Source organism: Triturus cristatus, chromosome 10 (assembly GCF_964204655.1).
Source record: "Triturus cristatus chromosome 10, aTriCri1.1, whole genome shotgun sequence".
Taxonomy (NCBI): domain Eukaryota; kingdom Metazoa; phylum Chordata; class Amphibia; order Caudata; family Salamandridae; genus Triturus; species Triturus cristatus.
In genome coordinates, this window is record NC_140593.1 from 515,745,740 (window position 1) to 515,764,114 (window position 18,375).

The 18,375-nt window shown below is 46.2% G+C and overlaps 1 protein-coding gene across 7 annotated transcripts in view; it reads right to left on the reverse strand.

The window, feature by feature from the left end:
- The window catches only part of RBM33 (RNA binding motif protein 33), a 594,498-nt gene that overhangs the window by 256,530 nt on the left and 319,593 nt on the right, over positions 1 to 18,375 (reverse strand). For all 7 annotated transcript variants that reach the window (XR_014970135.1, XR_014970134.1, XR_014970136.1 and 4 more), the window contains one exon: positions 8,876 to 9,055. Coding sequence is in view for 4 of the 7 variants with exons in the window: in XM_085631975.1 (XP_085488101.1) it covers positions 8,876 to 9,055 (180 nt within the window). In the remaining 3 variants the exon portion in view is untranslated. The remainder of the gene's footprint in view (positions 1 to 8,875; positions 9,056 to 18,375) is intronic.

Here is an 18,375-nt window from a genome sequence, read left to right on the forward strand (position 1 = left end):
CAGTACTTGGGTACATCCCAGATTGGCTACGGGGGTACCCTTATCAGTCCCTAGTATATGGTACTAAGGTACCCAGGTCATAGGTACCCCAGAGGTCCCCAATGGACTGAAGCATGTATTATGCCACCAATGGGAGACCATTCAAACTGTAACTACAGGCCTGCCATTGCAGCCTGTGTAAGCTGGTGCTTGCACCACTTACGAAAGGGGAAATGCTACTTAACAGTATACATCTGTTCTTGGCATGTAGAGCTGCAGATCTACACACTATTCATAGATCGCCATCTGGTGTTGGGCCCGGATGTTTGCACTTGTTTTTGTCCTGGAAAGTCTTTGGAAGTCACGAGGTATGTGACTCCTCCTTTGGATCATAGAGCGCATGGGCATCAGCTCCATCCTCAGATTGTTTTTCGCCAGCAGGGAAATGATGGAGCTTTGTAAGAAACAGGCAGGATGCCCATATATGCTGTATCTAAATAAGATAATACTGAAACAGATAAAGGTAGCCGGGGAGGCGGGTGGGCATGTGTAGATCTGCAGCTCTACATGCCAAGAACAGATACATACTGGTAAGTAGCATTTCCCGTTCGAGGCATATGAGCTGCAGATTACACACTATGCATAGATTGTATAGCAGTACTCGCTCATAGCGGCGACCACCAGTATCTGTTGCAGTAGTTTTAAATAGTGTTTTGAGTACAGCCTGGCCCACACTAGCTTGTTTTTTAGTTTGCACATCTACACAATAGTCTTTTGTGAATGTGTGCGGTGTAGACCATGTAGCTGCTCAGCAGATATCATCTAAGGGAATGTTCCCTAAAAATGCCATGGAAGCCCCCATCTTTCGTGTAGAGTGGGCTTTAGGAGGAACAGATCATGTACGTTTTGCTTTGTGGTAGCAAATTTGTATGCATTTAACAATCCACCTAGCTATCCCAGATTTTGATATGGGGTTGCCCTTGTGTGGTGGTGAGAAAGACACGAATAGTTGTTTGGTCTTACGAAAGGGTTGTCTTCTCTCGATGTAGTAAAGCAATGCTCTTTTGACATCTAAGGTGTGAAGAGCTCTTTCTGCGACTGTTTGTGGCTGCGAGAAGAATACGGGCAGCTCCACAGATTGATTGAGGTGGAAGGTAGAAATGACTTTAGGAAGGAATTTAGGATTAGTTCGGAGAACAACCTTATTATGATGCATCTGCAGCAAGGGTTCCTGAATGCTTAGTGCTTGTAGTTCGCTAACTCTTCGTAGAGAAGTAATGGCTACTCGGAAAGCAGTTTTCCATGTTAAGAATTGTAGCTCACATTTATGTAGAGGTTCAAATGGAGGCCCCATTAGTCTTGTGAGAACGATGTTTAAATTCCACACAGGTGAAGGTGGTACTCTGGGGGGAATTATTCTTTTGAGACCCTCCATAAAGGCTTTTATGGCAGGTACTCTGAAAAGTGATAGATGTTGTCTATTTTGTAAATATGCTGCTATGGCACATGATTAAAAAACTGCAGGTGGTCCAGAACACGGCGGCCAGATTGCTTCTGGGCATTTCGTCTAGGAAGAGTGTCACTTCTCACCTTCACTCTCTTCACTGGCTACCCGTGGCGGCCAGGATCAAGTTTAAATTCTTGGTCCTGGCCCTTCTAGCTCTCCACGGTCAGGGCCGCATCTATCTCCAGAGGCGTTTTTCCTTTTATGTCCCTTCGCGGGCCTTGCGCTCTTCGTCCCTCTGTCTTGCTTCGGTTCAGCGCTTTAAACTCCAGAGGGTCGGGGCTGTTCTCTGGTGGTTAAAGCCAGCAAGGCCTGGAATGCTCTTCCCTCTGATCTTCACCTTACTCACGAGCTTGCAGTATTCAAAAGGAAGCTCAAAACATCTCTTTGCGTGATTGGCTCTCCTCTCCCCTCGGGTTTCGCGCCGGGATACTTACGAGTAGCTGAGCGTGTTACAAGTGGACAAATCATAACATAACATGGCCGCAAAACGCAGTCTAACAGACGTGTAGGCTACGTTGCATCTTTGGAGGTGTAGTAAGTAGCCTATGATGTGTTGGATAGACACATCTAAGGGACTGGTGTTGTTGTTATGACAATATATTACAAAACGTTTCCACTTGGCTGCATAGCATACTCTAGTGGTACGCTTCTTTAATGACGTTCATACAGTCAGGGGGAAGGTTAAGGTAACCGAATTCTAGGACCTCAGGAGCCAGATCGCCCGGTTGAGCTGAACTGGGTCCGGGTGTCTGATCTCTCCATGGTTCTGGGTTAAGAGGCGTGAAGCGAGGTGTAACTTCTGGTGCGGAACTACGGAGAGTTCCAGCAATGTGGTTCACCACAGTTGTCTGGCCCAAGTTGGAGCAACTAGAATGAGAGTTAAGGAATGTTGCTGTAGTTTGCGCACCACTAGTGGAATGAGTGGGCAAGGCGGAAAAGCGTAAGCAAATCTGCCTGACCAGTTCATCCATATCGCATTGCCTTTGGACAATGCGTGTGGATATCTGGCGGTGAAGCTTGGGCATTTGGCGTTTTCATGGGTGGCGAAGAGGTCTATCTGTGGTTGCCCCCACATTTTAAAAAACAGTTGAAGAACTTGTGAATGAAGTTCCCATTCGTGGATCTGTTGTGTTTGACGGCCCAACAGATCGGCTATGGTGTTTTGGACTCCTGGGACATGTTGGGCTAGGAGAAAAATGTTCTGAGGTATAGCCCACCTCCACATGTTCTGTGCTAGCTGAGAGAGCTTCAGAGAGTGTGTCCCGCATTGTTTTTGTATGTAGTACATGGCTGTCATCTTGTTTGTGCGGACGAAGACAGCCTTGCCTGATATGTGTTTTTGAAATGCTTTTAAGGCTAGGAATATGGCTAGTAACTCCAGGTGGTTGATGTGGAGTAACTTTTGTTGAGGTGTCCACCTGCCCTGCATGGTGTTATGTAGTAGGTGAGCTCGCCTGCCGGAGAGCGATGCGTCCGCTGTCATAACTATTTTGAGGAACCGGCTCCAGGAACGGTCGCCCTTTGGAAAGGTTTTTGGTGATCCACCACTGCAGAGAGCGATGAGTGCGACTGTCTACCAACACCAGATCTGTTAACTGACCTTGAGCCTGGTTCCATTGGCGTGCTAAGCACTCCTGGAGAGGACGCATCTGGAGTCTTGCATGAGGCACTATGAATATACTAGAGGCCATCATCCCTATGAGTTGCATGAACACTCGAGCTGGAAGAGAGTGTTGCGCTTGGAATTCGGTGAGAAGAGCCTGCATGCTTGTTATCCTGACGGGACTGGGATAGGCTAGCGCCCTTGAGGTGTCTATTATGGCACCGAGGTATTATAGTGTGTGGGACGGTTGCAGTTGGGACTTGGCGTGGTTTACTGTGAACCCCAGGTCGTGAAGTTGTTGAATAGTAGCGTGAGTGTGTTGTACACACTGGTTGTATGAGCTGGCTTTTATGGACCAGTCGTCCAGATACGGGAAGACGTGGATGTGCTGTCTTCTTAGGTGTGCTGCCACCACCGCTAGGCACTTGGTAAACACTTGTGGTGCTGTTGTGACTCCGAATGGGAGTACTTTGAATTGATAGTGCTGACCGTCCACTACAAATCTGAGATACTTCCTGTGAGCGTTGTGAATGGGAATGTGGAAATAGGCATCCTTGAGGTCTAGGGAAGCAAGGAAGTCGCCCTGTAAAAGCAGAGGAAGGACCTGCTGGAGTGTGACCATGTGGAAATGGTCTGAGTATGTATAGGTTTAGGGGTCTGAGGTCTAGAATAGGCCTTAGAGAGCCGTCCTTTTTTGGTATGAGAAAATACAGGGAGTAAACTCCCTTGTTTTGTTAGTGCAAGGGAACTGGTTCTATTGCACTTTTTTGTAGGAGGGAGTTTAGCTCCTGCTTTAGCAGTAACAAATGTTGTTGTGACATTGGAAGCTGTTTGGGTGGTATGTTTGGGGGGTTAGATGTAAGTTCGAGACTGATTGAATTATCGGTTGCACCCACCTGTCTGAAGTGGTGTTGGTCTAGACAGGAAGGAATTGTTGGAGTCTTCCCCCGAGTGGAGTGGTCTGGGGGAAGTGTAGGGAAGTCATTGGGTGGGGGCAGAGCGGGAGTTGTTGGTTTTGCCTCTGCCTTTGTTGTTATTCCCCCTGTAACCACCTCTTTAGTAACCTCTAGTAAAGTGGATAGGGTGGGAGCTTTGTAAGAAGTGGAGGGGCTATCCGAGGATTAGCCTCTAGTGGTGCTTCTGAAGGATGAGCGACGAAAGGAACATCTGGGAGCTTGCGACTGCAAGGCTCCCATAGATTTGGCTGTGTCTGTATCCTTCTTCATTTTTTCAATGGCTACATCAACATTAGGGCCAAATAGGTATTGCTCATCGAATGGTTGACTGAGTATGGAACTCTGGACTTCAGGTTTGAACCCTGAAATGCATAGCCAGGCATGCCTACGCAAGAGGACACTGGTGTTTATTGCCCTTGAGGTGGTATCTGCTACATCTAAGGCACAACGGATGGAGGTGTTAGTAATGGTTTTACCTTGTTGTATAAGTTCATAGGGCCTATTTTTATACTAGTCTGGGAGGTGCTGTATTATGGACTCAAGCTCATCATAATGTGCCCTGTCACACCTAGCTAACAGCGCTCGAGTATTGGCAATGTGCCATATGTTTGCCGCCTGTGACGCCGTTCGTTTGCCAGAGGCGTCCAGGAGTTTAGACTCCTTATCTGGTGGTGGTGCTTCACCTGATTGGGAATTGGCTCTTTTTCGCACATTGGAGACTACAAGGGAGTCTAGTGGTGCGGGGCTTTTAATGTAGGCTGGATCAGTAGGGGCAACCTTATACTTTTTTTCGATTCTAGGGTTGATGACTCGAGCCCTGACCTCTGGTGCATGCTTAGATCAACCCCATGGTAGTGGGCAGCTCTGTGTAAGAGCTGGTTAAAGCCCATAGTGTCCTCTGGGGAGGGGGGGGGGGGGGGGGGGGGAGATGTCCTCTTGTGGGACGTTAGGGACGTCTCGGATGCTATAATCATCCCAGGGGTATGGGGAGCCAGTAGGAGTAGGTTCCCCTAGTGGTTGATCGTCCGCACCCCCCTGCATCATAAGAGGTGTCATCATCATCATCTACTGGAGTAGGGGATGGTGTAGGAGAGCGGTATGGTGATGGTGGAGGAGGAGGAGGAAGAGGAGAAGGTATCCTTAATGGAGAGGTAGCAAAATCTCTCTTTTTAGGTGGTGGAGCCGGTGCAGGCGTATCTAGTGGTCGCTTCTTGAAGCTAAGGATCAAGTGACCAGTCTTAGGATCCTCTACAAGAGTTTTTTTGAGTAGGATCTGGGCAAAACAGTTCTTCTGTGGGGGGGCAGATCCTTCGGTGCCGATGGTGTTGGTGCCGTAGGCTTTTTCGGCGCCGACTCGGTAGCGGTTCTGGGTTTGGAACCGTGCGGTTTTGCAGTGTATTTGGAAGATGGAACCTGTTGTTTTTTCGGTTCCGAGGTCTTTTTCGGCTTCGAAGCATGGGAGTCGGGGCCCTTCGGTGGCAGTTTTTTGGTCGGCTCCGAGTGTCTTGTCGGTGTCGAGGAGCCGGTGCCAGTCTTCGAAGCCGAGTGCTTGGATGTCGAAGCAGCGCTCAGCGTGGATGAGTAAGAGGATGGCTTCTTTTTCGGTGTATGTTTTTCGGCACCGAGGGTAGGCTGACAGGAGCCCGAGTCACTTGAAGGCTTAGTAGGGTTCTTTACCGGGCCCAGAGGCGGAGCATGGGAAGCAATCTCTCTGTGCACCTGGGCCGAAGGCGAAGTTATGACCGAAGCCTTTTTTGATGATGTGGGGAGGGGGGGTTGGGGTCTGGGTCGACGTCTGTACTCACGACCCTGTGTGCTGGAGTGATGTCCTCAACGTCGGAGTCATCGGCTTCGGATGCGCTAACGAGGCCTTCTTCGAAACGCCCCTGCTCTGGCACATCGACGCCCTCTTGGAAGATGTCGTCGGTGATCGAAGACGACGATCGAGCCATGGTTCTTCTAGCTCGTCGGTCCCGAATCGTCTTCTTGGAGCGGAAAGAGGCGCAAGCTGGACAGTCTCTGGCCTCGTGCTCCGGTGAGAGGCAGAGGTTGCACACCTCATGCAGATCGGTGTGGGGAAACATCGACCCACATCGAGGACACTTTTTGAATGGCGTCCTTTCCATGAGCCAGATGATAAGGTCCAGGTAGGCCCGAAGGCCTTCGTCGACCACCGGAATCGAAGACTGCGAAGTTGAGAGTCGCGTGGATTGGGAAACGCGATCGAGACAATACTGTCGAAAAGGGGAGGATTGCGCGTCGAAAGAAAAACGGGTAACGATTCCGAACTGGAGCGCGAGAAACACATCCGAGTCCGATGGCGGAAAAAAACAATCTGAGGATGGAGCCGATGCCCATGCGCACTATGATCCAAAGGAGGAGTCACATACCTCGTGACTTCCAAAGACTTTCCAGGACAAAAACAAGTGCAAACATCCGGGCCCAACACCAGATGGCGATCTATACATAGTGTGTAATCTGCAGCTCATATGCCTCAAACATATAGGTTTCCTATATCTAGGTTAACTGCACTTAAAACCTATAAGTCACCCCTATACCAGGCCTTTGCAATCCTGAAGGCAGGATGCTTGGTTCCAAGTGTGAGGCTGCTGCCGACCAGAGACACAATTCTGCCCTCCTGCTGCTGAGCCAAACTCGAGCAGGGGAAGGCAGAACAATAGGTATCCTGTCACAGGGGGGTGTGACCACATTCCAGACAGGATTTAGTGTAGTAGTGTTGGGTGGGTGTGCTTGCCAGCGCCACTCAGTCTGCTTGAGGGGCACATTTGGTGCCTCCTTGCATAGTCCAGTTCAAACCAGCTCTGGGAGCTGTTGGCTCCCGCTCTGGCGCGAAACTGAACAAAGGACATGGCAGTCCTCCCCACTGTCCAAACTCTCCCCTGGGAGGGTCCCCTGAATCATCCCAACCCTTTCCTTAGGGTACTTAAGGGCTTACCTGTGAGTGGGTCACTAGATTCGTTGTGGGACACGATTCAATTCAGACTCCACTTCAACTTGTAACGTCTGGGCACTCTGGACTTCGCTGGACTTCGTTTGGGCTCGACTTAGTCTGTCTTCCAGTCTGCTGCATCTTCTGTGCCTGTACACCATACAGGTACCTCCCAAGGCCTGTGGGCAACCACGACACTTGAAGGAATCTCCCTTGAAGTGAATGAGTCACTTCCCTGCATCTGCAGGCACTGCAACTAAGCTGACCGGTCTGCTGATCCTGAGCTCCTACAGACTCCGAAAGGTTCAACAACACAGGTGTTGGTTCTCCACAGCTCTTGAAGCCTGCCCTGCCGTCATCAAGTTTGAGGCCAGTATTCCTCGTGGGAGACACAGGAACCAAACCCCTGTGCCTCGCGTTGACTTGCTGTTGCAAAGGCGTGTTGGCTTCCTTCCACCAAGATCTTCGGGCTCCAAGAAGCCCCAACCTTAAGCATCTCCAGTGACCAGAACCTTCATCCACACCGCATTGCTTGCACCATGGTCTGCATCTATTGGTGAGTTGCTAGAGGTCCTCTTGCGACTCCAGGGCCTGTGGGTCCTGTTGAGGGTCACCTTTGTTTCTCTTGGGCTCCCATGATTGCTCGGGCCTGCCCTGATTGCCCTGTTGGTGGCGAGTACCTTGGACCTTGCTGGTGCAGACATTGCACCTTCTTCGACTACCACGTTGGTTGCAGTTGCCAAGGCTTGTTGATGCTTCAGACGGACACCGACCACTCAGCACTCAACATCAGACGTGGGACAGCTTGTACACAGCTCCTGGTCTTTCACAGCATTGCCTGGTCCTCACAGCTACAGAGTCAAGGTCATCGTCAACTCTACTGCAACACCCGACATTGGCGAGCATTAGTCTTCCAGGTCACTCCTGAGTGACATAGACTCTGTCCCCTCTGCTTGCAGGTACTTCTTATCCTGAATTCACCTTCGGATTCCACCGGACACTTTCTCCTTCTCCAGTAGCACTTTCCTGAAGTTCTCCACTGGGTTCGACAACTTTTTCCGACACAACTTCACACCTATGCACACGGCTTCTCTGGTGTAGGTAACGTGGGTACTAGGCTATTCACTTGTGGAGTGGCTCTCCAACCTTCTGTCTTATACAGGGTTGCTTCAGGGTCCACTGGGAAGGGTCCTTAATCTTTAAAATTGCAACTGCGGCTTACATGTTGATTTGTACGGAGAACGCGGTTGTGTTCTCACACTGCACACTATCTCCATGGGGCTCCTAGTCCCTCACAAGGAGTGGTTCCTTGGGTCCCCAGCACTTCTACGTCCTCTGAACACTGTCTTGAAACGAGTCGTGGTTCTTATACCACTTGCTTTGTATATGGTTTGGTCCCCCCTGGGTCACACTGTGTATTCTGTGCTATTTACTTCATTTCTATGCAAAGTATTGTGTGTATCCCCGGGTAGGAAAAATCTAAATGTGTTCGAGAATATTATTTAATAAATACATATTTTTATAAATACCTTATGTGGTTCTTTTCCGTTTAATCTATATATACAAGATTGCAGTCTGGTAAAACAAGATGCTTTACACTCCTTCCGGTCTAAGGCTGAATGCTGCTCTCCACAGCTACCACTTAGAGAGCTTTCTAAGGTTGTCTAAGACCTCTTAAATCACTATAAGGGCTGTCTGGACTGGTGCCAAGGGCCCACTTACATTAGTGGACATCATATACCAGGCCAGCCCCTCTCTCACACACACAAAAATAAAAAGTAAAAACTATTTGAATATAAAACTAAAGAGAAAACTGAAGTACAACACGCTAAACCGAAAATGAGACCAGACAGCTCCGATACTGAACCCACAATACTTACATGTCTTGGTTTTATATGACCATGGCGCTGTGGGAACTGCATTCGATTACTGTTTTGTTGTTTTTGTGTAGCCTGTAAGTGAGGTCTGAATGGAGATAATGAAATAGGCAACAGTGGCTGTGGGGGACCTGAAAGAAGATGATGCGGCGGTGTGGGAGGAGGGGGATGATGCAAGAGGCCCTTAAATAAAAAAGAAACAACAATTTACTTCAATTGGTTTCATCCACAAAATTCATTAGTCAACTGTACTATTTCATCATCACGGATCAATAATATTTAGGAAAGGAAATTCATTAAGTGTTATTAAGGGGACAGCTTTTTAATTACATTTTTAAGCAACCGGTATCAAACACTGCACCAAACCAATCCAAGATTACCCAACACAACACACAAGTGACAAGTGAATCTCCATCAATCAATGTTTTGGTAACCAATATAAGCATTCATAAAAACATCAAAACAGCTAAAATCAAACATCTATGCCATCCCTTTTCAGTGATCCTCTAAAATACACTCCTTCAATCCTACCTCCCACTTGAAAATGCTCATCTATTGGACCTTGCCAAGATCCCCATCTCCCTCAAAGCTGGCCAAGTACTTCACTACATACACTACCCTAAGAAATCTAAGAAGAGCATTCTTGCCCCTTCTCAGTCCGCATCTCTCTTGTACAAGGAATCACTCACCAGTCCTCAAATATGCATATACCCAAACACTACTGAAAAAATCTAACCTCGATCTCGAACACGTTCGCTATGAACCAGGGCACAAATATAACTAGCATTGGCATAGCCTAGCCAATAGGTCTCGCCTTTGGGACCTTATAAGTGTTTAGCCATGCAACACTTGATGTTGTTGCACCAAGGATATTATGCTGGATAACTAAACACTTATAAGGTCCCAAAGGCGAGACCTATTGGCTATGCCAATGCTTGTTTATATTTGTCAATCTCCTATTGGGAGACAGCATACTTTTCCTTAGTGATGCCAAAATTCTGGCTTCTCTGGACAACTCGGACCTTTTCAAAATCATTCTACCAGATGTGTGATGCAAATGGCTAATTAGCGATTCACATCAGCAATCTCATTCCATTTTACCAAGTTGGAAGTTCATGTCAAATAAAATTGTTTTGGATCTATTTACTTCACTAATTGGCTGAACCACATGTGGGTTTCCTCAAAACTCTATTTCAATCCTTGTTCACTTTAACATGTTTGTGACCCCCTCTTCACTGTTTAGTTTTATATCAGTTTACACATGTTTGCTGGTCACAGTTCTTTTTCCAAACCATTCCGAAATCTCGTTAGATGTTGACATCTACAATAAGCCACATTCTTGCCATTATGGCATGGATGGACACTAGCTGGCCAAAATGTAATATCCAAATAAATGATCTTTTAGTGGGAGACACTAAACCTAAGATATCTAAATATGTCTCTGTGCGTTAATATTGTTATGTCTAGAGCACATTACTTAGTTAAATAACACCCTTTAGCAAATCCAATAGGTCTCACCTATACGAGATCTATTGGCTCTGTTGGCAAGGAATGGTGTGGAGTGGAGTGGCATTGTGTGGCGTCGAATGGAGTGGCATTAGGTGGAGTGGCATTGTGTGGCATGGACTGGAGTGGAATTTTGTGGAGGGGAATTGTATGGAGCGGAGTGCTATGGAGTGCTTTGGAACTGTGGTGTGGAGTGGAGTTGAATTATGTGATGTGGAATGGAACTAGGTGGCATGGAGTTGAACTGTATGGAGTGGAGTGGGACAGTGCAGTGGTGTGGAGTAGAATTGTGTGGAGTGGTGTGGAATTGTGCAGTGTGGAGTGGAATTGTGTGGCATTGAGTGGTGTGTAGCTGTGTGGTGTGGAATTGTGTAGTGCGGCATGGAGTGGAATTGTGTGGTGAAAAGGGAGTGGAATTGTGTGCCATGGAGTGAAATTGTGTGCCATGGAGTGGAATTGTGTGTCATGCAGTGGTATTGTGTGGCGTGGAGTGGAATTGTGTGGAATGGAGTGGCATTGTGTGGCATGGAGTGGAGTGGCATTGAGTGGAATGGAGCGGAATTAAGTGGCTTTGACTGGCATGCCATTGCGTGGAAAGGAGTGGGCATGCTGCAAAGGGTTTCAGTGCCTCACGAGGAGTAGTAAGCACTATATACACACACACATATATATTTCTCCAAAACATTTGCCCTGCAAGCAAGTCCGCACTCCAAATCAGGTAAGTTTGTACAACAAAAATAAACAATATCTAGGTTACTTTTTCATGACATTATTCTATATCTTGATTAAACCATAAACTTTATATAGCAGTTACACATTTTTGTACAGAGAATACCAATTTTTGGATGCCACTTATTATCAGACTGATATTCACATCCATGCCGACATAATAACCATAGCTCTTAAATAGAATGCCGAAGATTTTCTTATTTTGGTTCTCACATGACATTATTTAACAATCGGCGGTGAGACATATTACCAATTGAAGAGAGAATATGTAATGTGACGAAATCCTATACGTGACGCCATAGACCTCAACAGAAAGCTGCAACAGCATAAAAATTATAGATATGCCAATAACCTTCTCATCATTTTTTCATATAACATTCTTTTATATATATGTATGTCATTTTCATATACTCTTATTATAACAGCATGTCTTAAATGGCCAATCTTGATATCACAAATATTGCCCAAGTGGGATAAACCGACCATGACAAAAAAACTACTTAGCCATAGCTCCCTCTTTTCTTAAATGCATGTCTCTCCAGATTCTGCTAAAAAACACTATTCATTCAAAGTGGTGAAAATAGAACCCAAGTGGGTTAAGGAGCAAAAAGTACAAAACAGCTTTTTTTCTTTCTTTTCCCTCCCAAATACTCAACCCAAGTGGGTTGACCTTGCAACAGTGCGCTAGGACGGTGGGAACTCTCAAAAAAGCACCCGTACCATCAGAAATGCTATCTGGGTGGTGAAGTGGATGGCGGAAAGGACACAGCCGAGGGAATTAAACCAGCGTTCCTGTAAGTAATCCCAAACTATTAGCTGCACCGCAATCTGCAAGCTGTCATCGGAATAGGACAAATCAATGTCTATGAATGGGAGATTGAATATCCCACGTTGCTGCATTTCCCCCGCAAACTATGTCTATTTAGAATGTAATGTGTGTGAAGGGACTTTCGAATGTGCACACATGGTGATTTCCGGCGGGATGTCACCAAGGGGATGCTAACAACGCTTGAAGAAATTTATTAAAATTTCGATTATTGAAGAGTTACAAATCTGGTAACTTGGGATTCGCCGCTATGGAACTAGAAACAGATGCTCGCAGAAGACTGAGAGCCAAGTCAATGTTTATCAAAACAAATTATCAGATGCAACTCCGGGAGAAGGAAGCCTTACCCACATCTCTTTACCAAAAATATCAGAAGCTGGAGAAATTGTTGAGGAAAGAAATTTCCAAATGGTGGGAAGCCATAACATTAGAAAAATATCAAGAAGAGCAAATGGTCCCACGGGGGCTCCGAATCCTTATTGCTCCATCATATGAGGATCCAGACCCGGAGTTGGCAAATGAATGGGCAAGCAATTTAATGGAATGTTCAAATCGGATGCTATCGATATTGATAAAGTTTGCTTGGAAGGAACGCACAACTTTATTGAAATTAATTGCAGATCTCAAAGAGGAAATTCAGAAAGAAGAAAGTTTGGAGAGTTTCACAAGTAAACTTGGGGAAATTGGTAAAAAGATTGAGAAGCATGAAGAAGAAATTATAGCCAAGAAAGAGAGGAAATTCCTACGAGACAAGATTGACTATCAATCAGGCAGAATTTTTACTTTTAGCCGCAGGTTTGATCATGTTAAGCATAAAGATGTACGTGAGACTGTCGAAAATACGGGAGCAAGTGGTGGAGGAGAGAGTGATGTAAGCGAAAGTGATGTTTCCGAAGATGGTACACCACTAGTTGAAAAAATTCTACCTAGGCCGACAAATTTTTGGGAGGAATTTCGATTGATGAATCAGAAACAAAATCAACAGAATTGGCATAAGGACAGAGGTCGGGGAAGAGGAAGGGGTCACAGAGGACGAGGCAAAGGAAGAGGAACACCTATAAGAGAACAAATACCATCTGCAAAGAAATCAGACGGGGCGGATGGAGGAAGAGTAACAACAACCCCTGTGGGAGTGGAAACAAGGGGCCAGAAAAATCGAGGAAAATGAAGGACTGCAGAAATGTGGCAAATCTTTCTAATTGCCCTTTGAGTACTGTGGAATATGATGTATTGCAGTTTGGTTTATCCTTTTGCCCCACTACCTCTTTCTCTTATCCCAAGGAGAGGATAGATTTGTACCATTTTGTAAGGAAATTGCGATTACGCAAATGGCACAAATTCAAAGTTAAAAATATTCATCCGCATAGTACCCTAGCTAGAAACATTCCTGTTGAGGATACTATTAATGAGGTTGACACCCTGATTGCCTTAAAGGCATTGGAGTGTGATAATGTTGATTCAGGTCCCATTAATGCACAATCGTTAGGCTATAAAGTGGATTTGAGTTGTCCAAATGATTTTCAACCGAAGTCGAACTTTAATCCCACTATTCCTCCATGTGGTATTGACATCTTTGAAACCCTTGTTATAGCCGATCTTAAATCTTTAGCTAAAAGAAGTAGAAGATGGCATAATGAGAATCTGAGTAAAGAACAAAGATTGGCTATCAAATCCCTGCAATCAGATCAGAGTATAGTTATCCGGCAATCGGATAAAGGGGGTAATGTTGTTGTGCTTAATGTGCAAGATTATCTCCAGGAAGTGATGCGACAGCTAGGAATCAAGGAGTGTTATGAAATAATAGACAAAGCCATGATTGATGAGTCTAATGCCTTGTATCATAACATGTTGAAAGATTGGCAAACAGAAGGTCTTTTAGAATGGAATGAATATTCTTTTTTGTTGAATCGCACACCTAAAGTGGCTATTTTATATCTATTGCCCAAGTTACACAAGGACTCGTTGAAACCTCCAGGGAGGCCAATTGTATTGTCAATGGGCTCTCTATTGGAAAAGACCTGCAAATATATTGATTTCTTTCTGCGACCGTATGTAGAAAGTCTGCCTTCTTATTTGAAAGATAGCAGAGATTTTCTGAATAAGATCAAAGATGTGGTCTGGCAGAGTAATTTTCTCTTGATTACATTAGATGTCTGAAGCCTTTACACTGCTATCAAACATGATGATGGTGTCCAGGCATGCAGACATTTTCTTAAATCACGTTCAATCTCATTTTTGCAACACAATGAGATGGTGTTGCGGATGATCAGGTTTTGTCTCGATAATAACTTTTTTATCTTTAATGACATTTTTTTCAGGCAGAAACAGGGGACTGCTTTGGGCACCTGCTTTGCTCCTAGTTATGCCAACCTCTTCATGGGGTGGTGGGAGCAACAGGTGCCCAGGGTACATAGTCAATACCGTGACCATGTGAAAGTTTGGTTACGATATATCGACAACCTTCTTATCATATGGGAGGGTAGTCGAGAACTTGCCAATTAATTCATTTTGGTACTGAATGAGTATGAGGTCAATTTGAAATTTGAGAGTACTATAAGCAACTCTTGCATGGAATTTCTGGACATACAGGTGGAGGTTGTTAATGATCAACTGACATCTAAATTGTATCGTAAGAAAACAGCAGGTAACACCTTGCTGCACGCTGAGAGCGGTCATTCCAAGGCTTTAATCCAGAGCATTCCCTACGGGGAGTTCCTCCGGGCTCGGAGGAACTGTAGTTCGGATATAGATTTTGAAAGGGAATGCCAGGACATGAGTGAGAGATTCCTGGATAGGGGGTATAATCTAAATGCTATTGAACATGCACGTATGAAAGCTGCCAGATTTAATCAGGCTGATCTGCTGATCCCCAAGGATAAACTTAGTAAGGATGAAGATAGTGTCATTAGATACACAACAACCTACAATTCTAATTCCCAAGATGTAAGAAGATGTCTTAAACATTGGAGAATATTAAAAACTGAACCTACGAAGGAGGAGCCAAGATGGCGACCGGAGCAGTCGCTTGAGCGCCCGGCTCCGTCGGCCCTTGGCCTCGGACTATCATCCTGATTCCTATCCTTGCCGATTTTCGAGGTGCAACGCGTGCGACGACGCGCTGACTGCGCCGCCGCTTTCCCGAAGTCTTAGCCCGCCCGGATGCCGGAGTTTTTGGTGCCTTTGTTCCCCGCCCTGGACCCTTGCTCTACTGTGGCCTCGGCCGGCCCCCTGGAAGCGTCGCGGTCACCGGACCCGCTGGTGCAAATCTGAGCCCGAGGTCCCGATCCCGCCTCACGCCACGTACGGTCGCCAGAAGAGCCGGGAGAGAGACGCCCGGACACCTCCTGTACCCTGCATCTGACGGGCTGGAGCCAGAGGGTAAGCCCCGGTGTGGCGGGTCTCCTACCCCGCTCTGTGGACCACGCCGTGGAAGGCTGCAGACCCCCTTCTTCTATGGTCTAGTCGGCTGCAAAGAGAGCCCGAGGGAGGGGAAGAGACTGCTGGCTTTCACCTGTTGCGGCGCAGACCTGTTGGGAATTGCCTCCTTGTCACGATCCCCCCCCCTGGCCACGGTACCGTTCAACGGTAAAACATGGCACTGATTGCCTGCTCGCTGCTGGGGGGTGATGCTCCGGTCTCGCCCGCTGCCCGCTTCGCCCTCCCTCTACCAGACTCCAGCTCCCCAGTGCCGTCCCGGATTGCTGCCGTTGGGGGGACGCAGCCTCCGCTGACATACGGCTCCGTTCTGGCTGCCCTGCGGGACTTTCGTCTGCAATTGTGTGTCGGCTTGCAAACGCTGAGTGAGCGGTTCGACTCTACACTGTCTGCTGCGGGCCGTGAGCGCCCCGTTTGTGATCAACAAGACGTGAGTCTGCCAGTGCTGTGGCCCTCCTGCGGGGAAGCAACGACTGGGTATAACGGTGCTACACTGGTGTCTGCATTTGGCTTTCCCGGCGCTCGGGATCAATCGCTCTCCTGCTCAATGGCAGATACTTTGTTTCCCCGGTCATTGCTGCCTGCTTTGTTGTTGCCTGCCTCACCGTGCCCGCAGGAGTTTCCAGCTGAACTACACCTGGCGACCTCGAGGAACCGTTCACGGTGGCCTATGACTCCTTTTATGTGGAACTCATGTACTTTACAAGCCAGGTCTGGATTTTATATGGTGTGCAAGGGGACCTCCATAGATGATCGGCGGCCATTTTGTGACTCTACTTCTCCATCTTCTCCCAAGTGGCCATATTGTCTTTGTCTGTTCGGGATGGGGGGCATTCACGAGGGGGCGGGTCTAATCGTACGCCCGCGATCGGGCCAGGGCTAGATTACTTTCTATCATCATGGCTTCACGGCCGGGCTGGACTGGGACTGGAATTGTCTACTTATGTTGTGCGCACTCGTCGCGATCTGTCTGCCTTCATTTCCGTGGTGTTACATGCTATCTTCCCACGACCGCCTTCGGGTGTAGTGGGGTTTCAGTGTGTGGAGGCTTGGTTGGCCGGTGGCGTCGGGCGCTCCTGAGGATACGTGGGCTCCTCCCCGCCTCCTTTCTTCTTTCTTCTCTTAGTTTCTTTACTCTATTCCTACTTTCTCTCTCGTCTATATTTCGGGTTCATTGGGCGACAGGCACTATGCTGGGGGGGGGGGTAGGCCATAGCCTCCGCATTGGTGTAGGGTGGGGGGGTAATTTACTGTTTCTTTTTAGTTCTATGGGCCTCTTTCTTTCATGTCTCTGCGCTATACTTGTTTCGATTCGGGGTCCGGGTGTGGGGTGGATTGAGTGGGGGCGGCTTTTAGGGGGTGCGTATTTACTACTGTGATGATCCTGTTATCTAATTGCATCGCCTTACTGTATGAGATTTTCTATGGCTGTTTTAATGATGCTGCTGCTCTCCAGTGTATGAAGCCGACTTGCGGACTCGAATCTCCTTGTTTCTATCCTTTACTGACTTTATTCTCGATAAAAAAAAAATTTTTTTTCTTGAAAACCTTAAAATTAACCTTCACTTCTCCTTCCCCCGGTGTCAAGGATCCCTCCAGTGTATGAATCCTGAATCGTTGCTAATCTTGACCTTGCCGCACAGGGAATGTATTGTTTGCCTCTGTGCTCAACCGTATTGTGGCCGGCCTGATGGTTGTAGGCCCGTATTTGTTCTTTTACTCTGCACAAATAAAGGTTTTTAAAAAAAAAAAAAAAAAAAAAAAAAAAAAAAAACTGAACCTACACTGGAAGGTGTAGTGAATGATTCACCCAATGTTACATTCAGGAAGGCTGACTCTTTGAAAGATAGATTATGCAGGAATGAAGTTATTTCCTACAAACCCCCTATCCCCAATATTCAAGGCTTCTATACATGTATGTCTTGCAAAGCTTGCAAATTTAGCTCGAATGTAAAAAATGTCCATTACCCTGTTATAGATCTTGATAGACCAATAGAGAAACATTTGACATGTCTTACAGACATTTGTGTCTATGTGTTGGTCTGCCCATGTGCCAAGAAATATGTAGGCAGCACTATGTTTGCTGCCAAAAAACGCATTTTGGAGCACATGCGAGCAATACAAAACCAGGATAAGTTGTCTCCAGTAGCGCAACATTTTGAAGGATTTCCCAAAAGTAATCGCAATTTATTGCGATTCTTTGTTATTGATAGAGTTCCACCGAATACAAGGGGAGGAGATAGAATTCGCAGATTGCGCCAGTTGGAGTCTAATTATATCCTGGAGCTTGATACCAAGATCCCGGGTGGTCTCAACTCTGAAGAGGAGCTGTCCTGGTTTCTTGGTGAATAGCTACATGTAACTGCCTTTAGTACCACTGTATATACTAATTCTATAAAAGTACATTTGACTTGAACTCACAGAGTTTCTGCTTTGCATCTGTATGTATTTTAACTTTTTAATACACTTTATTCTTTGTACTAGTTTTGATTTGAAGATTAGGTATCCTGGTTGCGAGCCATGATGTATGTACTGCTTATGTTTTCCTTTTTGTAGGTGGTGAGAAAATATGAAGAAAGACATAGTTTGAAGACTCAGTATGACTTCTGCTATTGTAACAGTGTTATTATTATATTGAACTGTATGTCTTCGTGGGCAATTTTGTTATATCAACTTTAGCCTTGCCTAATCAACCCAATGGGGTTGAGTATTTGGGAGGGAAAAGAAAGAAAAAAAGCTGTTTTGTACTTTTTGCTCCTTAACCCACTTGGGTTCTATTTTCACCACTTTGAATGAATAGTGTTTTTTTTAGCAGAATCTAGAGAGACATGCATTTAAGAAAAGAGGGAGCTATGGCTAAGTTTTTTGTCATGGTCGGTTTATCCCACTTGGGCAATATTTGTGATATCAAGATTGGCCATTTAAGACATGCTGTTCTAATAAGAGTATATGAAAATGACATACATATATATAAAAGAATGTTATATGAAAAAATGATGAGAAGAAT